Here is a 26,998-nt window from a genome sequence, read left to right as displayed (position 1 = left end):
ACTCCTAGTTGTGCGTTAAATGATTTTAATACACGACGTGGAGGTGAAGAACCACCCGACGCCGCAGCCGGAGCATGGTTGAATCGGCAAAGTACATTAAAATCATTACACACCTAGGATAGAAGTTGATTATCCTGCTTACACCATGGTCATTTGCCAACAATATAAAATAAAAGCATTGGCAAATATTTGTTGCAAGTTTAGCAATCAAAATCTAAAGTTTATCCACAAGCCATAACTCTTACCTAGCAACACCTGGGAAACAGACAATGGACAAACCTGGAACAATCATTACTATCCCCTCAGCTTCTCACGTTGTTGTAAAAAGGACTAAACTTGGATACGAGCAGGTATGGCACAGGGAAGGTAGTCCGCTCAGCTCATAGAAGCTGCTGATCAGAAGAGAGTATTCACCAGACCATGGTATAATACATGTTGGTGACACCATAACCTGCTCTTTCAGTGGCTGCTGACCCATACATATGTTGTCCCTCTCAAAGCAATTGTAAATGCAAAATCACATGAGTACTTATATTTTTATTCATTCTTTCCCACAGAATGCATCAAATATAATAATGAGGTGCTCAGGATCGTGTTGGTAGGGAAGACTGGAGCTGGGAAGAGTGCCTCTGCAAACACCATTGTTGGGCGAGAAGCCTTTAAATCTACGTTCAGCGCTAAGTCTCTGACTATCGACTGTGCTAAGGTCAGCGGTGAGGTGGATGGTCAGAAGATTGCTGTTATCGACACTCCAGGCTTGTGTGACACCAGGTATGCCCAGGAGAAGACAGTTAAAGATATGAGCCAATGCATTAATTTTGCTGCCCCTGGACCCCATGTGTTCATTGTAGTGATCAGGCTGGGAAGATTCACAGAAGAAGAGAAGCAGACAGTGCAGAAGATTCAGAAAATCGAGCATGCCGACAAATACAGCATGGTTCTCTTCACTCATGGTGACCAGCTGAACGATACCTCTATTGAGGAGTTCTTGCAGGAAAGTGAACAAGTGCAGGAACTTGTGGACAAATGTAACGGCCAGTATCATGTCTTCAATAATGAGGTGAAGGGTGGCTCCCAGGTCACCGAACTGATCAAGAAGATCCAAAATATAACAAAGAAGAACGGAGGATGTCACTACACCAACGAGATGTTCCAAGAAGCTGAGAAGCAGCTTGAAGACGAGAAACAACTAATCCTGAAAGAGAAAGAGGAGGAACATCGCAAAAAGCTAGAGGAAGTGCACAAGGAAATAGAGGGAAAATATCAAGAAGAGATGAATGAGGCAGCTGAGGCAGAGAGGAAGAGGGAGAGGGAGGAGAGAGAGGAGGAGAGGCAGAAGGAGAAAGAGGAGTGGGAGAGGGAGAAAATGGATAGGGAGATGGAAAATAATGAGAGAGAGGAGGAGAGGAAGAAGGAGAGGGAGGAGAGAGAGGCAGCGAGAGAGAAAGATAACATAGAGAAACAAAGGGAGTTTGAGGCAAAGATGAAAATGATAAACGATAACCATGAGAGAGAACAAAGAAGAAGAAGGGGGGATGTGTAATATTGTGAAGTGTGAATAAACAAACCAGGCTGGGTACTTTGATCTCAAACAATTCCTGGAGTCACATGGTGTAAAACTAGGTGGCACTCCTCCCCTTTAAACTTTAACTGGCAAAAACTGAAAATCTTGTCATTTAACACGTTAATTGCCAACAACGAGTTGAGTCGTCAAACACAATCCAGCTGTTCACTGCCACCGACGAGTTGAGTCGTCAAAAAATATATATATATTTTTTTGACGGTGCTACGTGGATCAATGCCCCCCGCGTCTCCTATGGAGATATTGGAAGTATTGAATGTGTATAATCTATTTTACCGACCAGCTAGGTGGCGACGGTCCTCTCCCGACAGAGATAAAGTCAACCAAAAGCAGCCGCCTCCCGCGGCTGCTTCCTCCAAGGAAGGAAATCAAGGAAATGGCTTGGCGATTTTACAGTCAGAAACGAACGAGCCTCATTCTCATTCTTTCCGGACCTCTAGCCTCTAGGTGGCAGAGGTGGCACCTCTAGCGGCCAGGCCGTCGGGCAATATTCGCAGCCTCCATTCAGACAAAAGCAGTCGAGACTCTTCCTCCAGAGAGAGCTCTCTCAGAGATCTCTCAGGTCCGGAACAGTATTCCTTGCAGTATTCCTTGCAGTCTGGATGTTATGACCAGCGGAGAAGCTCCACACGCGGTCTCACGCCTTTACAAGCAAACCGCCTGACCGTCACGTCTGTATGCCGGCTACAGCAGCGAGTGTGCTGCTGTGGGCGCGTCCTGTTTCCATGGTGACGGGAGACTCCCATGCTCGACCCCCACGGGGGGGGTCTCGTCTGCCCGGGGCGAGTTCAGTTTTAAACTCTTCACTAGATACTTTCATGTTGAGTGTTGTCTTGTCAGTCTTTTTGTCTTAAGTCTATAGCATTTATTTTTGAAGTATTTACAGTATCTAAATCCTAATGCTCATCACCCTCTGCCAAGAGCACCAGGAGGCAACATTAGTAATTAGAGGGGTCCTCTGCCGCCTCCTATTGGTGAAAGTTGGTTTTGACCGGCCTAGTTGTAGTGGTCCTTATAGAGTGCTGTGCATCTTCATACTGTGTGGTTTGACTGACCTATAGTTTGTAGTGGTCCTTATAGAGTGCTGTGCATCTTCATACTGTGTGGTTTGACTGACCTATAGTTTGTAGTGGTCCTTATACAGTGCTGTGCATCTTCATACTGTGTGGTTTGACTGACCTATAGTTTGTAGTGGTCCTTATAGAGTGCTGTGCATCTTCATACTGTGTGGTTTGACTGACCTATAGTTTGTAGTGGTTCTTATAGAGTGCTGTGCATCTCCATACTGTGTGGTTTGACTGACCTATAGTTTGTACTGGTCCTTATAGAGTGCTGTGCATCTCCATACTGTGTGGTTTGACTGGCCTATAGTTTGTAGTGGTCCTTATACAGTGCTGTGCATCTTCATACTGTGTGGTTTGACTGACCTATAGTTTGTAGTGGTCCTTATAGAGTGCTGTGCATCTTCATACTGTGTGGTTTGACTGACCTATAGTTTGTAGTGGTCCTTATAGAGTGCTGTGCATCTCCATACTGTGTGGTTTGACTGACCTATAGTTTGTACTGGTCCTTATAGAGTGCTGTGCATCTCCATACTGTGTGGTTTGACTGGCCTATAGTTTGTAGTGGTCCTTATACAGTGCTGTGCATCTTCATACTGTGTGGTTTGACTGACCTATAGTTTGTAGTGGTCCTTATAGAGTGCTGTGCATCTTCATACTGTGTGGTTTGACTGACCTATAGTTTGTAGTGGTCCTTATACAGTGCTGTGCATCTTCATACTGTGTGGTTTGACTGACCTATAGTTTGTTAGTGGCCCTTATAGAGTGCTGTGCATCTTCATACTGTGTGGTTTGACTGGCCTATAGTTTGTAGTGGTCCTTATAGAGTGCTGTGCATCTTCATACTGTGTGGTTTGACTGGCCTATAGTTTGTAGTGGTCCTTATAGAGTGCTGTGCATCTTCATACTGTGTGGTTTGACTGACCTATAGTTTGTAGTGGTTCTTATAGAGTGCTGTGCATCTTCATACTGTGTGGTTTGACTGACCTATAGTTTGTAGTGGTCCTTATAGAGTGCTGTGCATCTTCATACTGTGTGGTTTGACTGAACTATAGTTTGTAGTGGTCCTTATAGAGTGCTGTGCATCTCCATACTGTGTGGTTTGACTGGCCTATAGTTTGTAGTGGTCCTTATAGAGTGCTGTGCATCTTCATACTGTGTGGTTTGACTGACCTATAGTTTGTAGTGGTCCTTATAGAGTGTTGTGCATCTTCATACTGTGTGGTTTGACTGACCTATAGTTTGTAGTGGTCCTTATACAGTGCTGTGTTTTCATACTGTGTGGTTTGACTGGCCTATAGTTTGTAGTGGTCCTTATAGAGTGCTGTGCATCTTCATACTGTGTGGTTTGACTGACCTATAGTTTGTAGTGGTCCTTATAGAGTGTTGTGCATCTTCATACTGTGTGGTTTGACTGACCTATAGTTTGTAGTGGCCCTTATAGAGTGCTGTGTTTTCATACTGTGTGGTTTGACTGACCTATAGTTTGTAGTGGCCCTTATAGAGTGCTGTGTTTTCATACTGTTTCATTAGTGTATAGTGGGTTGCTGTGCTTTATAGTGTGCAGTGTTTCTGGCAGTGTGTTTGCCAATTATTCTAACTCGCTTGACTTGCAGTGCTGTGATGAAAATGGAAGTGGGGGGGCCATCTAAGTTTACTGAGAGTTGACCTTTTAGGGGACTTATTGCTGGGGTGCTGTTTTAATGAATTGTTGTATCCAAATAAAACGTGTATATTTTGTACCTTAACAGTCTCTGTGGTGAACATTCTCTTTCCCCTGACACCGGACCAGACCGGTCTAACAAAGGTGGTGGCAGCATTACACTATCTTTAAAACACCTAACAATCAAGGTTTATTTGCTATGTCTCTAATGTTACCAGTGTTTCAAGTTTATCGCCTAGCTGTGAGCTAGTAGTATTTTGTCATTTTGTATTTAAAGTTTCTAGTAAAAGACCTTTGTTGCTCCTGAAACCTTGCCTGCTGCTTCCCTTTGTCTGCATCTGGGTCTACACCACTACACCTCTACATATCATGTGGGTCCACACCACTACACCTCTACATATTGTGACAACCTCAGAGTGATTGAATGACAACACCTCTACATATTGGGACAACCTCAGAGTGATTGAATGGGAGTACTGGTTGGGAAGAAACCACACATATGGCATCCTTGGCTGCCTGATACACATAAGAAAGTACAACATACATGAGTGTCATTGACCCTCTTCTCTCTGTATTTGCTTAAGAAATATTTGATCAAGGCCTTGAGTTCATTACAGCCCAGGCAATGTAATACTAAACCTTACATTTTAGCATAACTTTGTTGACAGAACTTAAAGAACTTGCCACTGTTGCTGAAAGGAGCAGTCACTGGCTGTGGCTGAAACGAAAGGACACAGCATGTGCTGCAAAATGACCACATGGAGCAACCATGCAACACAGACCCAGGCCTGATCAGCCTGTGGTGGGTCAGCCTCGGACGAGGGTGTATTGTGATAAAAGGCAGAAACACCCAGTGAGTCTGGGGTACACAACTGACGATGTTTTGTGCTGGTGGCTCCCAGTGGTCATCGCCAGTTCCAACCCCACCAAAGAGGACATCTCCAACCCTACTCAAGAAGACATCTCTCAGGTGTTGTGCTGATTTCATCAGGGATTGTAACATCTAGTCCTATTAAGCAATTACTATAACTAGGGCTGACCCAAATGCTTTGAAGTTTCGAAGCTTCAATCGATGCCATTGGTAATCGATTTCCAAATCAGTATTCGAATGCTTGGTTTTTCTACTTAAAATAATTTTTAAATAGTAATCCAACATTATTAATTATGTATCAACATTAATTATTATTACTTATTCTCTTAGACAAGGACATTGTGCCTCACAGCTCTCATCTAACATTACTTACAGCACTGAAACTGCGACAGTTTGACCATGCAGCCACCAGGGCCTACTGTACATTATGAGCAAATTTGTTTTTATGGGCTATTAGCCTATAGCTGTAATTTATTTGACGTTTTTTTTAATCCATTTTCGTTTCAATAAAACGGAAAATCCTTGAAGTCAGATTTTTCTATGTGCCCCGTATCGAAGCTTCGAATGTATTCGAATACTTGTCACTGAAACTTCAAAGCCCAAAAATGGTATTCGGGGACAGCCCTAACGAGAACACAGTGATGAGGATTTGTGAGCAGTATTTTCTGGCTGCAAGTAAAGTGTAAAACAAAAAAGATTCTTCTTTCAAACACTGTTGTCACTTTGGAGGTATAAAGCATTATTAATGCTGAACTTAATACATTATATCCACCACTGATAATACTTAATAAACCTTGTTATAAGTTGCCATGCATCATTCTCAACATTTATCAACAGTTTTATAAAGCCTAATAAAAAAACATGATGTCTTATGAATGTGCTCATAATGCATTATAGACATGACCTTCATAGAAAGTGTTAGCGTGAAGGTTACAGTGAGTCTTCATTTGTTTTGGAATATTTCCTCAAGAATTAAAGAAGAATTAAATTATGTTATTATTAATACGCACTAAAATCATTTACGAGCTTTTGGCCAAAAAAACATGATCCAACAGGAATGTGTGCAGTAATGTTGGCACAAGGTGGCGCCAGTTCATCTGGTTACAAATCAAGAAAATGGACCAGTGCCTGTTAGTCAACAGTAACACACCTCAGGTACGTTGGCCAATCAGAATATAGATGGTTTTAACTTGAGAACATAAACATTCTAAATTGAACCCCAGCTCACTTCCTGTTGCAGTGTTTGCTACAGTAGGACAGGACTGACAATTATGTAGAGCATTCCACAAATCCATGTAATAATATGGATCAGAGCTCTGCTGGCTGACAGACTTTATACTATACTATACTATACTGTACTGTACTGTACTGTACTGTACTATACTATACTATACTATACTGTACTGTACTGTACTGTACTATATTATAGTATACTATATAGAACTATACTAACTAACCTGCTGCTTCAAACAGCTGATAATTTACAAAGCTATTTTGATTTTTTTTTTTTGTCATTTACATATTTTATTTTGGGGGGAAATTGTAGAATCAAATCATCTTGGAAGTGGTGGGTCAGCAGGAGTGTGATGAGGATGTGAATCTGTACTTACATTAATAACTTCATGTTAACTTCAGTAAATTATAAACCAGTGACCTATGAGATCTATTCTTATAAACCAGTAACCTATGAGATCAATTCTTATAAAACAGTAACCTATGAGATCACTTCTTATAAACCAGTAACCTATGAGATCACTTCTTATAAACCAGTAACCTATGAGATCACTTCTTATAAAACAGTAACCTATGAGATCACTTCTTATGAACCAGTAACCTATGAGATCTATTCTTATAAAACAGTAACCTATGAGATAAATTCTTATAAAACAGTAACCTATGAGATCACTTCTTATAAACCAGTAACCTATGAGATCTATTGTTATAAACCAGTAACCTATCAGATCTATTCTTATAAACCAGTAACATATGAGATCTATTCTTATAAACCAGTAACCTATCAGATCTATTCTTATAAACCAGTAACCTATGAGATCTATTCTTATAAAACAGTAACCTATGAGATCTATTCTTATAAAACAGTAACCTATGAGATCTATTCTTATAAAACAGTAACCTATGAGATCACTTCTTATAAACCAGTAACCTATGAGATCTATTCTTATAAACCAGTAACCTATGAGATCTATTCTTATAAACCAGTAACCTATCAGATCTATTCTTATAAACCAGTAACCTATGAGATCTATTCTTATAAACCAGTAACCTATGAAATCACTTCTTATAAACCAGTAACCTATGATATCTATTCTTATAAACCAGTAACCTATGAGATCACTTCTTATAAACCAGTAACCTATGAGATCACTTCTTATAAAACAGTAACCTATGAGATCACTTCTTATAAACCAGTAACCTATGAGATCACTTCTTATAAACCAGTAACCTATGAGATCTATTCTTATAAACCAGTAACCTATGAGATCTATTCTTATAAACCAGTAACCTATGAGATCACTTCTTATAAACCAGTAACCTATGAGATCACTTCTTATAAACCAGTAACCTATGAGATCTATTCTTATAAACCAGTAACCTATGAGATCACTTCTTATAAACCAGTAACCTATGAGATCACTTCTTATAAACCAGTAACCTATGAGATCTATTCTTATAAACCAGTAACCTATGAGATCTATTCTTATAAACCAGTAACCTATGAGATCAATTCTTATAAACCAGTAACCTATGAGGTCACTTCTTATAAACCAGTAACCTATGAGATCACTTCTTATAAACCAGTAACCTATGAGATCTATTCTTATAAAACTAACCTATGAGATCTATTCTTATAAACCAGTAACCTATGAGATCACTTCTTATAAACCAGTAACCTATGAGATCTATTCTTATAAAACTAACCTATGAGATCTATTCTTATAAACCAGTAACCTATGAGATCACTTCTTATAAAACTAACCTATGAGATCTATTCTTATAAACCAGTAACCTATGAGATCACTTCTTATAAAACAGTAACCTATGAGATCACTTCTTATAAACCAGTAACCTATGAGATCACTTCTTATAAACCAGTAACCTATGAGATCACTTCTTATAAAACAGTAACCTATAAGATCACTTCTTATAAACCAGTAACCTATGAGATCACTTCTTATAAAACAGTAACCTATGAGATCACTTCTTATAAACCAGTAACCTATGAGATCACTTCTTATAAACCAGTAACCTATGCGATCACTTCTTATAAACCAGTAACCTATGAGATCACTTCTTATAAACCAGTAACCTATGAGATCACTTCTTATAAACCAGTAACCTTCAATTCTTATAAACCAGTAACCTCTGAGATACATTCTTATAAACCAGTAACCTATGAGATCACTTCTTATAAACCAATAACCTATGAGATCTATTCTTATAAACCAGTAACCTCTGAGATACATTCTTATAAACCAGTAACCTATGAGATCTATTCTTATAAACCAGTAACCTATGAGATCTATTCTTATAAACCAGTAACCTATGAGATCTATTCTTATAAACCAGTAACCTATGAGATCAATTCTTATAAACCAGTAACCTATGAGGTCACTTCTTATAAACCAGTAACCTATGAGATCACTTCTTATAAACCAGTAACCTATGAGATCACTTCTTATAAACCAGTAACCTATGAGGTCACTTCTTATAAACCAGTAACCTATGAGATCAATTCTTATAAACCAGTAACCTATGAGATCACTTCTTATAAACCAGTAACCTATGAGATCTATTCTTATAAACCAGTAACCTATGAGATCACTTCTTATAAAACAGTAACCTATGAGATCACTTCTTATAAACCAGTAACCTATGAGGTCACTTCTTATAAACCAGTAACCTATGAGATCAATTCTTATAAACCAGTAACCTATGAGATCACTTCTTATAAACCAGTAACCTATGAGATCTATTCTTATAAACCAGTAACCTATGAGATCACTTCTTATAAACCAGTAACCTATGAGATCAATTCTTATAAAACAGTAACCTATCTATTCGCTCGCTTCTAACTCCAATCTGAATTACAAGCACAAAGGACAGAAGTCTTATTTTGTATCTGACATTTCCCCTCACAACCATAACATATATAGACAGCAGGCTACTTGCACACAAAGAGCATAGCTGGCATCATGAACACAAGCCAACTAAGCACGTGACAAAGATCTTTGTTACAATTAATTTGCACTTTTAGTCCAACAACAACTAAGTTTAATGAAGCAAGCCATCCTCCATTATGTTCCACTGCTGAAGCTTGTTAATAACACAAAGTGATGGCAGGATTGTGTTGCAGGGTCTGTGCATTTCTCATCTCCTTTCTACTGAGACTTTAAGAAGCTTTAAGAAGCAAAGCTGGCAAAAACAGCCTCATTCTGATTGGACACAGCTGATGAAAGTTATACAAGTGTTGTCTTGACTATATTTCAATCATGGAAGACTGACCTCTACAGCATCATTTAGTGCACCCCATGCTGTTCATGCCCCATGTCATTCGGGGGTGTAACTCCCTGCTCAAGTGACGTCACTGATGATGTCACCATGACTGATGACGTCACCATTGCCCGGGTGATGACGGCATCACTGGTGACGTCACAAATGCCTTTCTCCCGGGACTATATAATCCCATATGGCACTGACACCCCCCCCCCCTCTCTCACATCAAGAGGAGCGTCATCATTTCATGGAGTCATACGCCACGATTAAACTGTTTATTGGTTCAATAAAGTATGTTCATCTTTCCAACGAGTCTCTCATGATTGAACTATAAAAGAATAGAATAAGAAAAGTGATTTTGGGCTGTCCCAGATGAAAGATGACCAACGTGAAAGAAACGTGGGGATATCTTTGGTCGTGGCTACAAAAACGCTCACGAGAGATTCAAAGACGGCCGTTGTCACAGCAACAAAAGTTAGTCTAGGACGAATTCTGACACTATCCGAAATGTAGTGTGACAGACAGCTATGACGACGTCTGATAACAACCAATGGAAATGATCATATCAGTATAGATGCTAAATGCTAACAGAGCAGGGGGGCCAACCAGTCAGGCTCTAAGAGCCCCAAAAATGGCTGTGTTACTGCAAAGAGCCACACTGTTCGTATTAGGAGGAGTAAAACACCTTTCACCACATGTTCAAAATCTACATTTCAACCCAAAGTCACATTGAACTTTTTTGCTATTTAACCATATCCATATCCATATCCATAACCATAACCCTAACCTGGCTTTGTAGTAGAGCCCGACCGATACTGGATTTTTCAGGCCGATGCCGATACCGATATTAGGGAGTAAAAAAAGTCTGATATCGATATATCGGCCGATATTCTTATATTAAATATACACATTATATTACACAATGTTTTTGCAATGATCCCTCAAATATCAAACACTTGACAAGTCTATGACTTGACATGACTTGAGATAATGTATGCAGGATATTTTCCAGCTTATCAATAAACGTTATTGTCTAAAATGACATCAATGCAATGAAACAGTAAACTGAACTGGGAATTTAATCATTATAAATAACTAGAAATGCAAAAACACAAATAGAACAAATATAAAAAAATAACTTGAATCAAGAAAAAAGATCAAATATATACAACATGTTGTCTATGACTTAAAAAATACAAAATAAAATAAAAAATATCGGCCCAATATCGGCCGGGCTCTACTTTTTAGCACAGGCAAAGTACCACGCCACTTCATATGATGAATGAAGCATCACAGTCTCTGAAAGCTTGGCAAATTCTCTGAACAACTGAGTCTGTTTTTACCACGTGTGATAGCACGCTGGTCAACACGCTATTATTTCAACATCAGTCAGTCATTTGGAACGGAAAGGACGCTTTTCTTGTGTGGGGATGCTGGATGACTTATCCCACTGTGGGATGCTGCGGCCTGCGGCCTCGTGGATGCTCGGCCTGCGGCCTCGTGGGATAACAGCTGATCAGCGGGATATATGCCACAACACACGCTGCTCGAGTCCAAAAATTAGATTGTCTGGTGATGTCGCAGTCTAGACAATGTTTGCTGGGCTCATTCTCAACAGAACATAAAACCCCTTATATGAAAAGATTGCTGTACAAAAACATCTTAGATGATATTTAAGCAATATAGCATGAGAGCCAGTGTGTTGTGGCAAATATATCCCGCTGATCAGCTGTTACCCCACGAGGCCGCAGGCCGAGTGGGATAACTGCTGAGCAGCGGGATATATGCCACAACACACGCTGCTCGAGTGCTATATTGCTTTTATGAAACGGTTTCCAAGTATGATAATATAATAATAATAATAATACTATAAGTCCGACTGGCATGGCATTCTGATAGAGTCAGTTGAAACACTACTGTAAGGCGGGACCTCTAGCAAGAAGATAGACGTGCGGGTGATTTGATTGGATCGTTCTGGAGACTGAAGTTGACATTGGCCAATCCTGGCGCTTGCTGAGAAGCTGAGAGCTTTCTGCAAAGCCCGACACGCAGCTCGAGCGCAGCGCTGCATTCTCAGCGCTTGCTGAGAGCTTTCTGCAAAGCCCGACACCAACTAACGTTACAGGGTTAAATGCGGGGTTAACAGCCTTTTTTTTTGCAAAGAAGACATTAGCCCGCGTCTATTCTTGTACAAAACATAATTTTCTGCGAAGTATTAGTAAAGTTATAAGCGAAGATCGATTCACAAGGATCTGACAGCTGTCTCCGCCATTTTGTTTTTTCTACATTGTCATTTGAGGTAAACAAAGCCTTTTAGTAAGAGAGTTGCGTGGCCATGGGTTATGAGTTGCGTGGCCATGGGTTATGAGAGTGGGTTACGGGATTTATATGGACGGCTGTGAACCAATCAGATTGCTTGATTTGAGAGAGCCGTTTTATAATAGATGATATATTTGCCCTATTCCAATAAACTGAACAGGATCTCCAAGCTTTCCATGTATTTCTAAACTCTGACAATGACCTCAAATTGTCAATGGAATATAACAAGAAAAAGATGAACTTTCTGGATAATGAAAGTTGGCAACAAAATGGTACAGCATGGTAGCAACATTGCTGCGTGGCAATAATAACGTATCTTTTATCTTGCATACATCTTGTTTATTTTTATGGGAGGCTGAATCATGCATATAAAAATGTGTCCAAATTATTTATGGCTTGTGACTGTGCAATAAGTCATATCAAAGTCTTATCCCGCTTGCGCTGATGGAAGCTGTTGGCACTTGATCGAGACTTGGACCCCCCCTCTTTCGCTTTCACAAGGAACTCCTGATTTGGTGTTTCCATAGCTTTTCTTCCTCTGGGTTGAACTGCAAAAACAAGTATCTCTGTTATAAATCTTTAATACTTTAATTGGCTCTCTTAAAACAGGCAATCATTTACTATTATTATTGCTACTATCTTCCCTGAGCCATGCATCGTGTCTTCACAGGCACTATGAATCACCTCATTCAATGGAAAGGAATTGCTTCAAAATGTCCCCGTTCTCTGGGGTGGAGTTGTACAATCTCTACAACCCAGTTTCTCTGGGGTTGTAGAGATTACTTGCAAAACCCCATTTAATGTCCAGCTTGCACAGGTTACCTTAAAAACCCCATTCAATGGACAGCTTGCACAGTTTACCAGAAAAAGCCCATTTAATGGATAAACCTGGGGTCTCCGAGGCCTGGGTGGGCCCCAGGACCCTGTGGAGGTCCTGGGGTCGCTTTGGGGGTCTCCGAGCCGAAGGGGGGGTCGGAGACCCCTTCAAGGGGTCTCGAGGGTCGTCTCCGACCCCCCTTCCTTCAGGGGTCGGACCCCGGAGACGCCACCAAGCCTCTCCCACGCCCCATGCCTAATCCTAACCCAGACCCTAACCTCTCCCACCCCCCATGCCTAAACCTAACCTCTCCCACCGCTAACCATAACCTCTCCCACCCCCATGCCTAAACTTAACCTAACCTCTCCCACCCCTAACCCTAACCTCTCCCACCCCTAACCTCTCCCACCCCCATGCCTAAACCTAACCTAACCTCTCCCACCCCTAACCCTAACCTCTCCCACCCGCAAGCCTAAACCTAAGGACACAGGGGTCCAAGCAGACCCTCCCCATGCCTGCAGAGGTGGGCAGGGTGGTCGAGAGAAGAGAGAAAAAGTGAAAAGTGAGCACACTCCAAAAATATATATATATAACTTCGGTGCAGGGCACAAACACTATCAAGTCACAGCAGGAAACGCCAGCACACAAAAAAGTATTTTTGAAGGTTTAATACCTGTAGTCTGGGTAGGGCAGCAGCACAGCACAAACAGTTTCGGCACACAGGCTTTCCTCAGTGTTGTGCCACCGTAGGCGGACATGACGGTTAAATATAGTCACAACCGGAAGTACATTCAATTATATAAATATGTTTTACATCAACCCCTGAACGTAGATGGGTACAGACAAGAAAACACCCATATCAAACAATTTACAATTATAGGACATATTGTGTAAGTTTAAAATGCACATTGGTCAGGAAAGCACACAAACAGACCTATAGACACGGAGAATACAGGGTGGAGCATAGCATTTATATAGAAAATATAAGTATTAGAAAAATAGAAAAATAAAATAAGCCTGTATATTACAGGCATCACACATGAGCACATTCTAAAGAAAACAACCCAGTAGCAGTTCTTCATTGAGACCCTTAGGGTGCTCTGTTTGCAAGGTGTGTATCCAGAAGGCTTCCCTTTGTAAAAGAGCCGTGTCTCTGTCACCACCTCTCTTCAGAGGATGGACATGCTGTTTGTGCTGTGCTGCTGCCCTACCCAGACTACAGGTATTAAACCTTCAAAAATACTTTTTTGTGTGCTGGCGTTTCCTGCTGTGGTCGAGAGAAGAGCCAATGGAGAATCCTATCCATTAAATGAGGTTTTGCAAGTAATCTGTACAACCCCCGAATCCTACCCATTAAATGGGGTTTTGCAAGTAATCTCTACAACCCCAGGGAAACTTCCACCCGAGAGAATGGGGACATTTTGAAGCAATTCAAACAGGGCTGGGGGGGTTCTACGATCCCTGGACACTAGCAGATCTTGTAGACATCCTGAAGAACCGCATAGGGATGGAACTGGTCACATCATTCTGGTGTAGCTCATCTACCTATATATTTTAGTTCTGCAAATAAAGTATTTTTTCTGATAAATGAAGTGAAATGTACTGTGAAACATCACATACACTGTCTATTATATAAAGTATATATACAGACAAACACAAATACCGGTACTGTAGCTATACACACTCAGCTATAAAGTAGGCCAATCAACTGTCAAAATGGATAGGAGATTATGGAGAATAGTGGCCAAAGAGACAAGGATGAAGTCATATCAACTTTATTTGTGTACAGAAGATTGCAGACAGCAAACATATATGAAAACATCTAAGATAATGGAACATTTATTATACAGGTTTGCTATAAAAGCACCTTTTCTCCATCTCAAATATCATAATCGTGGGTCCACTTGTTTTCTATCTTGACAACTATTGTTGTCTGCATTGTTATAGTGACAGACAAGTTAGAGATACCAGTGTGTGTTGTAGTAAAACTGTACTGGAGAAATTGTCACTTATAAAAAGAAGACATAGTTGCTGTGGACATAAAGTAGCTTTGATTTTCATTACAAATTTGCTTAGAACAACGATCAATCTAGCAGCTAGGCTGAATAAAAAAGGGAATTATTGTTCACAGGAGCCAGTCTTTTGCAGTGGGGGGTAAACAGCAGATGTAGACGTGACAAGCAAATGATTCAGAGGGCTTGGACATCGTCAGCTCTGCTATCGTCTGGATGACTTGCACCTTGTAAATCAGACAAATGGAAATGTGTTTAGTATTCATTTGAATCATCTATTTTATAGCTGCTATATAACAAGGCAGGGTTCCTCCACATTGTCATAAATTATATACTTGATTTGGGGAAGCTCAAAGCTCAAAGCCTCGTGCAACGAGCTTCCGTTGCCACCTGCGTTATGCCTAGGCTGAGGACCAGCATCTTCAACACAGTCTCTTAGAAAATTGTGAAATAGTAACATTGGACCACAGCCAAAAACATTTGTATTTCACAATTTTGGTTCTAAAATTGTTAAATGGAAACAGTTTTGAGAGGGGTGGGAGAGGTTAGGTTTAGGCGTGGGGATGGGATGGGAGAGGTTTAGGGTTAGGGTCTGGGTTAGGCGTGAGAATGGGGGAGGTAAGGTTTAGGGTCTGGGTTAAGCGTGGGGGGTGAGATAGGTCAGGTTTAGGCGTGGGGGGTTAGGGTATGGGGTGTGGGAGAGGGAGAGGGTCCCCGGGTGGTTTCCCGACCACCTCAGACCCTCTAACCCACACATGGGCAAAATACGGCCGACGATGGAATTGCAAAAAAAATAAAAGAAATAAAAATACAGTGCACCTGAACGCAACATGCAAGATACCCACTGAATAAGTGTCCAAATGTCATTCTGGCCCAATACTCCACTTATGTTATAGCATTTCAGTCTAGAATATGGAATATCTTTCAATAATCTTTATGACTAAAAGGCTAATAGTAATCTCATGTGTAAGAAATTACTGTTCTACATTGAAGTAGAAATTTAAATAATTAACTCGTTGGTTTTGGATTTATTTAGCTTCAAGAGTGCATTTTTGTGGCAACACAGGCTTTGAGAATCCCGGGTAGCAAGTATCAGTAAGTTGTACTGATACTTGCTTGCTCTTACTTACATGCTTAAATTAAACACGATTAAACACGATTTTAGACGAACAAGCCCGTCTTTATTGTCACACATCAACACATGCACGGAGGGCCACAACACACACATGCTGACGGTGGCCGGTGAAATTTGTCCTCTGCATTTAACCCATCCTGGCTTTGTCCTTTCCTCCGGGGGGCAGGCCAGGAGCAGTGGTCGCTTTCTCGTACAGCGCCCAGGGACCGACTTCGGATGTTGTCGTCACTGGTCGGATGACGATGACGATCTGATCTTCTGCATGTTTTTAATGGGGGGGGGGGGGGGGGGGGGTTATATACGGAGGAACCCCCCTGGGGGAGCACGGGGAGAACATGCAAACTCCACACAGACAGAAAGGCCCTTACGACGAGATACCCCACCTGGGCAGTAGGCACTGAAGATATGGGGGGAACACAACCACAGCGCCCGCAGTGTCCCAGGCGAGAATCGAACTCAGGACCTTCTGACTGCGAGGCGACAGCTCTACCACTGAGCCACCGTGCCCCCACTCATATTCTGGTTTATTTCAAGAAAAACATTTCGGCTAGTGGAAAAAACTAATTGGCTGGTAACTTTAAAATCTAGCAGCCATATTGGCAGGTGGTCAAAAAAGTTAATTTCAAGCCCTGCAGGGAGAGCATGCAGGTGGTGAAAGGAGTGAGTGAGAAAAGGATCAAATATTGGTGGTTAGGACTGAATAATGACATCACAAGTGTTAATTTAAAATGAGTTATTCCTCTAAACCTGGCTTCAAATGCCCCAAATGTTTCGCGCTGGCGCCGTTCGGCTCTCAGCTAAATCTGGTAGTGAGGACATTTTTTTGTGGCCCTCTCTATCATCAAAGTTGCCCATCCATTGGTTACAGCATGGCAATATTTGTTGCCATGCCCCCGGCAACAATCTGAGTTTCTCATGTGGCCCCGAATTAAAAATAGTTGCCCACCCCTGCTCTAACCCTAAGCCCCCGTTCACACACCATACGCCGAAGCAACACTCAACAAGCTCAACCTAAGCTCAACCTACGCTGAACCCACAAGTTTCATTTAGGCGTCCTTGTTAACAGACGAAGCCGTTCACACCACCCGTGCGCGTGTCACGCCGAAGCCACGCTGAAGCCACGCTCACGCCTTGCTCAAGCGATCGTTCAGGATTCAGTCCTATTTTCCAAGCGCGACGCATGAAGCTTAAAGCTGACAGGCATGAAGTCAATGGGAGTTGTGGGCGGATTCAAAATAAAATAAAAAACTTTTCCATTTAACAATTTTTGAGCCGAGCTGTGTGTGTGTGTGTGCGTGCATGTGTGTGTGTGTGTGTGCTTCTGTGTGTGTGCTTCTGTGTGTGTGTGTGTGTGTGTGTGTGTGTGTGTGTGTGTGTGTGTGTGTGTACGCGCGTGTGTGTGTGTGTTGAATATTGTTATAGCCTACTTTGTTTTACCCCCTCTCCCCCCCGTCGGTCCCGGTGTGCATATACTGGACAGCTTTTTGAGGTGTTCTTTTTTTCCATGAGAAACAATAGGGTCATACCAAACAGTTTGGCCAGGAGGGGTGTCATTGGGTATAGTTGCTGAATACTGAAAAGCAAAAATAAAAATAAATAGTTAAAATAAAATAAATATATATTTGATCAATTTCAATTTGTATGACCCTCTTCTGGACTCTAATTAATTAAACAAACAAACAGTGTATGTAAGCATCACCCTCCCCTATTTTCCTCCAGTGACCCCCTTCCATGAATAAGTTTTGATGACGTAATTGATTTCGCTAAGATAAAACTCATCTATAAATGTATACATGAACAGGCACCACATGTTCTCTGTGATATTGTAAAACCTCTGGGGGCTTCGGGCACAGCCACCAGAGGTTGCTCTCGCACGGAACTGCAAAGTGTCACTCCGGGAACCCTCCCTAGGACAAACAGCCCTCTCTGTACAGGGACATGTGGAACTCACTGCCCAAACACCTTAAACAGGATCGTAGCTGGGAGCCTTTTAAAACCAATGTAAAGGAGTTCCTGAAGAGTAACTACCAATGTCCCCATAAATAACTGTGTCCGTGGGTGTCTGGGTTATGACCTATGCAATGTTTATATCCTTTGGGTATGATTTTTTGTTTTGCTCTTTGATTGATTGATTGAGTGACCAATTTTATGATTTCATGATCACCTTGTTTATGTTCACTGTGTGGCGGTTCCACAGCAGAGACAATGAAGGACATTCACCTTATTGCCCGAGGGGGCTTTAAGAGACGAGAGTAACCGGGCCTCGCGGGATTGAAGAGTACACATGTTTCTGGGTTGGTGGTGTATATGGTTAGCCGGGTTATGGTAGCAAGCAATGCATAGCATGTAATGTGTCTTTTATTTTTATTTTTATAGTATCCTGTTTTTGCATTTTATTTTATTCTTTTGTCTGTCAGGTAATGTGTATTGTTGTCTTGGACCCCAGGCAGACTAGCTGTTGTCTTGGCGTCAGCGAATCCTTTTGAATAAACAAATGTGTGGAGTATTGGAATAAACATACGGTGGATCCAGAGAGCTGTCTCCCATTGTGTTTAACTTTGTCTGCACTTTATGTTTATGTTTTTATCCTTTTATGTTTTTATCCAGGATGTTGTTGATGTTATGCCTTGCTTTGCTGCAACCAAAAGTGCCCTTCTGCGACATACAAATAAACTTGAACTTGAACTTGAACTATGATAACATTGTTTATGTTTAGTAGTTCCATTTTCATTTGACAGCGGTGATGACAACAGAGCATGCGTATAATACTTTCTGTGATTGAAAAGAATTGCAGCCATTTCTTGTAAATGCTGAAGGGAGGGGGGAGCAGGATGGGGCGTTTTTAGATAACTCTTGGTTGTCCATAACACACCCATACCGTATATGGGCATGGGTTGGTCCATATATGGGCATGAGATGGTCCATGAAACAATATAAAGAGGGACACTTCAGTCTGAACCTACACTCCAGCAGCATCTTCTCTGCAGTCTGCACTCCCAAACATGGCCAGTAAAGAACACGGTAAGTCAATGGATTATATTCATATTGTTCATTAACAAATTCTCTCAAATCAGTAGATTAACATGATTTTTTTTTATGGATTTACATCAACATTATCTATCATATTATTAACATCATGAATAGGCTGTAGAAACAACTGCTAGTTTGAAGCTTGCTTTACTGTACCTGCGCTCCGGCAAAACGATTAGACCTATATTCACACGTACGCACATCAAACATCTGCATTTTGATGAGAAAGGACATAACTACCAATTTTGTGGGATGTAACGGAAAAGTAAGATAACAAGTAATATAACGAATTACTTTTGGCAGGGAGTAATTAGTAAAGTAATAATATGACTTTTGAAAAGAGTAACGAGTAAAGAGTAATATATTACTTTTTAAAGTAACGTGCCCAACACTGGTTTCTGGAAGGAGTTTGAGCGAGCGAGGTGAGACTAAAAGCTAAAACGGGTCGCCAAATATAGCGGCCGTTAATATAAGTGGGCAGCCTGAGTAAAGTTGTGTGGGGAGAAACAGCTACAGGAGCTAAATTGAAGGAAATTCAATGAGTTACAATCATTATCCAGAAATGATTTGTTGATCGACCTGTAAGCAACCAACAATCAACTAGTAGATGACGATTGACTGGTTGGTTGAGCACCACTGCTGTATAGTACGATGTACAACTTCCAACACTGTTTAAGAATGGTTTAAAACTATTGGTATGATGCTTCGTTTGGAGGCAGGCCAGGCAAACAGGATTTCTTGGAGCATATATTTTTCAACAGATTCATCAGCATCATAGCAACAATATCATGTAACATTATCTAGCATATTAACATCATGAACACATGGCCCTCTGTTTCAGAAACAACCAAAGAGAGTGGAGCAGCAACAGGTCCCACATCTCCTGAGGACGTGAGACAAGGTGAGCTCATATAGTGGCAACTAAAAGATGTAGCTCAAGAGAGGAAGGGGTCCCACAGAGACCTCCTATAGGGACCAGAATGTAGTGCTACACCCCTGGATACATACTGTACAAACCTCTGTCAGGCATTTATGTTACATGGACTGTATTTATAGAGTGCTTTTCAAAGCGCTTTACAATGAATGCCTGACATTCACAAAGCAGCCATGCAATGTGCTAACCAGCTCATCAGGAGCAGTTAGGGGTTAAAGAGTCTGGTGCAGGTAAAGAAAATAAAATTATTTACAGTTAGGACTCAAGATTCTTATGAAAATACCCCCAAAAAACAAAATTAAAACATGCCCCCAGGGCAGAAATATGGAGGAAAAAGGTGGCATTATAAAGCCATCTGTGCAGATTTACACCTGTGATGACACTTGGGCTACTGTACTTACTGTAATAATAATATACAGTCAATGTGTACAGCAGAAAACTTTCCAAAACACCAGATGTACGATAACTATCGTATTTGTATGATAATTTACCACCAAAACCAATAGCATTTTGACCCTCTGTCTGGTACGATAGTTTGACACTGCCCAGAATGCATTTCGGCATTGACGGGAGAGAGAAAAAACTCTGCTCCATTTCCCCCCCAAAGGCAACGTTTTACTTTCTGTTTAGTTTGGGCTCTATCTATGGTTAATCTGGCACTTTATAGTTTCAGTAGTCAAACGTAACTAGTAGTAAAAACTAGTTGACCCCCAATATGCAATCAGTTTTTCAAAATAACGCCTATTTGCAAAGATACATTTGGGAATCCCCCCAAAAGGAAGATCTAATTTCAAGTAGTTAGTTGAGATCAATCCATAACTTTGACTTGTTGGCCAGGGCCCAGTTGCACAAAGCACCTTAGGTTAAGATTTCCCTTAGAGTCAGAGTTAAAATAGAATCGGCTGCACAAAACACCCTTAAATCTTCACACCCTAAAGCTTCTCATGCAATGGATACCTTAAACAGTAAAAAGGACAAAACTTGGATACGAGCCGGTATATGGCACAGGGAAGGTAGTCCGCTCAGCTCATAGAAGCTGCTGTTCATCCAGACCATGGTATAATACATGTTGGTGACACCATATAACATTACATACATTACATTACGTCATTTGGCAGACGCTTTATCCAAAGCGACTTACAATAACACATTTTTGTCAGCAATAGAGCAATCAACTATGCAACACAGTCTATGACAACTACAACCTCTGAAGGAACAGTGGTACAAGTTTAGTTTAGGTTAGTGTTGTTGTTGTTGTTGTTGTTGTTGTTGTTGTTGTTGTTGTTTTTAGAAAGATAGAGAAAGAAGTTAGATCAAGAAGGGCCCTGCTCTTTCAGTGGCTGCTCACCCATACATATGTTGTCCCTCTCAAAGCAATTGTAAGTGCAAAATCACATGAGTACTTATATTTTTATTCATTCTTTCCCACAGAATGCACCAAATATAATAATGAGGTGCTCAGGATCGTGTTGGTAGGGAGGACTGGAGCTGGGAAGAGTGCCTCTGGAAACACCATTGTGGGGCGAGAAGCCTTTAAATCTACGTTCAGCGCTAAGTCTATGACTGTCGACTGTTCTAAGGTCAGCGGTGAGGTGGATGGTCAGAAGATTGCTGTTATCGACACTCCAGGCTTGTTTGACACCAGGTATGGTCAGGGGAAGACAATTAAAGATATGATCCAATGCATTGGATTTGCTGCCCCTGGTCCCCATGTGTTCCTGGTAGTGATCAAGCTGGGAAGATACACAGATGAAGAGAAGCAGACAGTGCAGAAGATTCAGGAAATCTTTGGTAAAGATGCCGACAAATACAGCATGGTTCTCTTTACTCAAGGTGACCAGCTGAGGGATACCTCTATTGAGAAGTTTTTGCAGGAAAGCGAAGACCTGCAGGAACTCGTGGACAAATGTAATGGCCAGTATCATGTCTTCAATAATGTGGTGACGGTTGGCTCCCAGGTCACCGAACTGATCAAGAAGATCCAAAATATAACAGAGAAGAACGGAGGATGTCACTACACCAGCGAGATGTTCCAAGAAGCTGAGAGGAAGATTGAACAACAGAAACAACTAATCCTGAAAGAGAAAGAGGAGGAACATCGCAAACAGATAGAGGAACTGCAGAAGAAAATAGAGGGAAAATATCAAGAAGAGACGAGGAAAGTGAATGAGGCAGCTGAGGCCGACAGGAAGAGGGAGAGGGAGGAGAGAGACGAGGAGAAGAAGAAGGAGAAAGAGGAGAGGGAGAGGGAGAAAGAGGATAGGGAGAGGGAAAAGAATGAGAGAGAGGAGGAGAAGAAGAGGGAGAAAGAGGACAGGGACAAGGAGAGGAAGGAGTGGGAGGATGAAAGGAAAAGGGACAAGGAGCAAAGGGAGGAGGGGTTGAAGAATGAGAAGAACACGAGAATGAGGGAGATGATGGAGATGATGAATAAACAGGAGGAGTTGAGGATGATGAGAGAGGGGAGGGAGATGGAAAGGAAGGAGAGAGAGGAGGAAAAAAAGAGCGAACAAAAGGAGAGGGAGAGGGAGAGGAAGCAGGAGAGGAGAGATGAGGAGAAGAGGAGGGAGAGGGAGGATAGAGATGCTGCGAGAGAGAGAGAGAGCATGGAGAGACAAAGGCAGTTTGAGTTCACGCAGAAAATGATAAACGATAACAAAGAGAGAGAACAAAGAGAGAGCGAAAGACGGGAGGGGAAGAGGCAGGAAAAACAGGCCAGAATTCAGGCTGAAAAAGATGCTGCGGAGGAGGAGAAGAAGAAGAAGAAGTGTGTAATATCTTGATGTGTGAATCAATAAACCAGGCTGGGTACTTTGATCTCAAAAACTTCCTGGAGTCACATGGGTTAAGTCAGACTAGGTGGCACTCCTCCCCTTTAAACTTTAACTGGCAAAAACTCAAAATCTTGTAATTTAAAACAACATTGCAAATAAAATATTTACTCCCAAGAACGTAAGAATTCTTTGCCATTTATCCAGGTCTCTTGCATGGTTGTTTCCCCACCGATGTCCTAGTGCAGTGGTTCCCAAACTTTTTGAAGTCATACCAGCTGGAACATTCAACCTGCTGTCATGTACCCCCTCTACCTCCACAGATGGGCAACTCTCATATGATGTTAAATATGAAGACATGACCGTGTTTACACAGGAGTACGTCAGTGAGAGACTGATTCCACCTAGATGCAATACGGAGAGGCACAGGAAATCATTCCTGCCTGTGGCCATTGGTCTATTTAATGCCTCGCTTAAAAGAGCACCTCGGAGACGCTCGGTCTCCCTGAGACTGAGCCAGCCTATAGGTTAACTGTGCCTGGCTGAGCCACGTGTAACGTATAGGGCAAGCCGACTTAATATAAGTCCAGTGTGCAATAATGATAATTGGCACGGAATACTCTACGTATTTTGCTTACTTAGACATATTCTACTTATTTTTGCTTCTATCACATTTACTACTGTTATTCTATGCTATGTTGTGTTCCTATTCTGCTTATTTGCTTAATATTGCATTTACTACTGTTTATTTTATGCTATGTGTGTTCTGTGAGCGAGCTACTGTAACTTGTCCCAATTTCCCCCCGGGGATCATTAAAGTCTTTCTGATTCTGATTCTGATTCTGGTTTTTAACTATTTTGCTGTTTATTCAGCCTCATAAAAAGTCCTCTCATAACAGGTGACATGCACATTTCATCAAGCACAATATGAATGACTTATCTGAAAAAGTTATGAATAAAATATGAAAAAAGTTTGCTCTTCATTCAGCCTTGTAAAAAGCCCTCTCATAACAGAATCATGAGATAAAAAAAAAAGTGACACGCACGCACGCACGCACGCACGCACGCACGCACGCACGCACGCACGCACACACACACACACACACACACACACACACACACACACACACACACACACACACACACACACACACAGGGCAGAAACAAAATAACTAAAATCTAAAATTAAGAGCCCATTTTGGGATTAAAAAAGGTGTCTGATAACACGTGACATGGACTTCATCATAAAATCATCTAGCCTATCTCTCTCTCTCTCTCTCTCTCTCTCTCTCTCTCTCTCTCTCTCTCTCTCTCTCTATATATATATATATATATATATATATATATATATATATATATATATATAATGTTTATGTATATGTATATGTGGTTATGTTTCGTGTAGTTTTACTATAATGCAAGTCAACCTGCAGTTATTTCTTGTCTGTATGTAGAATACTTGTGTGCTGTGTTCCCTCCACCTGTTGCCCATGTTCCCTCGTAATTAGTCTGCCTTTTCTCCCACCTGTTGCCTGTGTGCCCTGTTAGTCTGCCACGAGAGTTCTTACCTGATACACTACGTTACTGTATACTGCAGAGCTCTCTCTGGAGGAAGAGTCTCGACTGCTTTTGTCTGAATGGACGCTGCGAATATTGCCCGACGGCCTGTATAGCTAGAGGTCCGGAACAATATTCCTTGCAGTCTGGATGTTATGACCAGCGGAGAAGCTCCGCACGCGGTCTCACGCCTTTACAAGCAAACCGCCTGACCGTCCCGTCTGTATGCCGGCTACAGCAGCGAGTGTGCGGCTGTGGGCGCGTCCTGTTTCCATGGTGACGGGAACTCCCATGCTCCACCCCCACGGGGGAGTCTCGTCTGCCCGGGGCGAGTTCAGTTTTAAACTCTTCACTAGATACTTTCATGTTGAGTGTTGTCTTGTCAGTCTTTTTGTCTTAAGTCTATAGCATTTATTTTTGAAGTATTTACAGTATCTAAATCATAATGCTCATCACCCTCTGCCAAGAGCCCCAGGAGGCAACCTTAGTGATTAGAGGGCTCCTCTGCCGCCTCCTATTGGTGAAAGTTGGTTTTGACCGGCCTAGTTGTAGTGGCCCTTATAGAGTGCTGTGCATCTTCATACTGTGTGGTTTGACTGACCTATAGTTTGTAGTGGTCCTTATAGAGTGCTGTGCATCTTCATACTGTGTGGTTTGACTGACCTATAGTTTGTAGTGGTCCTTATAGAGTGCTGTGCATCTTCATACTGTGTGGTTTGACTGACCTATAGTTTGTAGTGGTCCTTATAGAGTGCTGTGCATCTTCATACTGTGTGGTTTGACTGACCTATAGTTTGTAGTGGTCCTTATAGAGTGCTGTGCATCTTCATACTGTGTGGTTTGACTGGCCTATAGTTTGTAGTGGTCCTTATAGAGTGCTGTGTTTTCATACTGTGTGGTTTAACTGACCTATAGTTTGTAGTGGTCCTTATAGAGTGCTGTGTTTTCATACTGTGTGGTTTAACTGACCTATAGTTTGTAGTGGTCCTTATAGAGTGCTGTGTTTTCATACTGTGTGGTTTGACTGACCTATAGTTTGTAGTGGTCCTTATAGAGTGCTGTGTTTTCATACTGTGTGGTTTTGACTGACCTATAGTTTGTAGTGGTCCTTATAGAGTGCTGTGCATCTTCATACTGTGTGGTTTAACTGACCTATAGTTTGTATTGGCCCTTATAGAGTGCTGTGTTTTCATACTGTGTGGTTTGACTGACCTATAGTTTGTAGTGGTCCTTATAGAGTGCTGTGCATCTTCATACTGTGTGGTTTGACTGACCTATAGTTTGTAGTGGTCCTTATAGAGTGTTGTGCATCTTCATACTGTGTGGTTTGACTGACCTATAGTTTGTAGTGGTCCTTATAGAGTGTTGTGCATCTTCATATTGTGTGGTTTGACTGACCTATAGTTTGTAGTGGTCCTTATAGAGTGTTGTGCATCTTCATATTGTGTGGTTTGACTGGCCTATAGTTTGTAGTGGTCCTTATAGAGTGTTGTGCATCTTCATACTGTGTGGTTTGACTGACCTATAGTTTGTAGTGGTCCTTATAGAGTGTTGTGCATCTTCATACTGTGTGGTTTGACTGACCTATAGTTTGTAGTGGCCCTTATAGAGTGCTGTGTTTTCATACTGTTTCATTAGTGTACAGTGGATTGCTGTGCTTTATAGTGTGCAGTGTTTCTGGCAGTGTGTTTGCCAAGTTATTCTAACTCGCTTGACTTGCAGTGCTGTGATGAAAAGGGAAGTGGGGGGCCATCTAAGTTTACTGAGAGTTGACCTTTTAGGGGACTTATTGCTGGGGTGCTGTTTTAATGAATTGTTGTATCCAAATAAAACGTGTATCTTTTGTACCTTAACACTTTGAGTGCCACGGCCCTTGGGCAAAAGGTGCTGTACTGTGCCACATAGGCTGCAATGCATTTTAATATAGCCATATAATTTTTTGTGTTGCTCTTATATGGACAACCAATAGCCTCAATGAAACTTTGAACCCTTCTGTTTCATTTAAAAAAAAACTGTGTTTATAAACCGTTCCATTTTGGAAATACACCCCTCTGAAAAAGAGTGTTTTCGACCGAAAAGAGCATGCTGAAATTAGTTTCTGAGATAATCACATCTTTATGTTAGAAAGGTGACAGAATGAATTCTGCTTTGAGTTCGAGCCTGCTGCTTGCTGCCTGGGTGTGTGTGTGTCAATGGTTGTATGCTGTTAGTGCCCTGCGTGCCCAACCCCCCTCCTCCCCCTCCTCCGTGGTGGGAGGAGTCAAGTGTCTCCCCTGCGGTTTGCTCTGTTTGATCTGATTCTGCACTGAAAAGTCGCTGCCTGCATCCCCCGCTCCTTCACAGCGTGTCCTCGGCTCCCAGCCGAGAACAATGTAACCCCTCAGAAAGACGCCGCTGTCGCCGTGTCGGCAACTAAATCATATGGATGGACCATAGCAGCGGACACGGATGGGGCTCAACCGTGGCAGCAGATGACTGCTGTTCACAGGCACAGCCAAGTAACGTTATGCTTCAAGCATATCAATGGCGATTTCCGTTTCCTCATGACTTCTTCTCTCTTTTCTCCTGGCCTCTGTCTAATCGGGAGGGCACTGTCGCCACCTAAGGGTTATGTAAAATAGGCTAGACACATTCAACAGCTCCCATATTGTAAGAGGCGATGTAAGAGGCTTAGATCGACATTCCCCCGTCAAAATATGAATTTGGAGTTATTGACGCCATTTGGCGTCGC

At 41.7% G+C, this 26,998-nt stretch overlaps 1 protein-coding gene across 1 annotated transcript; it reads left to right on the top strand.

The window, feature by feature from the left end:
- Nucleotides 1–19: 19 nt before the first annotated feature.
- On the top strand, nucleotides 20–23,072 carry LOC310776673 (GTPase IMAP family member 8-like; the record flags this gene model as incomplete). Its single annotated transcript, XM_083636835.1, has 8 exons — nucleotides 20–77; nucleotides 558–1,237; nucleotides 2,030–2,144; nucleotides 5,209–5,276; nucleotides 17,887–17,995; nucleotides 19,847–19,906; nucleotides 21,371–22,101; nucleotides 23,034–23,072. 8 exons carry the CDS (start codon nucleotides 20–22, stop codon nucleotides 23,070–23,072), a joined length of 1,860 nt encoding a protein of 619 aa, XP_083492961.1.
- Nucleotides 23,073–26,998: the final 3,926 nt, after the last annotated feature.

This window comes from Poromitra crassiceps (assembly GCF_964638095.1).
Source record: "Poromitra crassiceps genome assembly, chromosome: 5".
Lineage (NCBI taxonomy): Eukaryota > Metazoa > Chordata > Actinopteri > Beryciformes > Melamphaidae > Poromitra > Poromitra crassiceps.
This window is presented reverse-complemented; position numbering and strand designations above follow the sequence as displayed.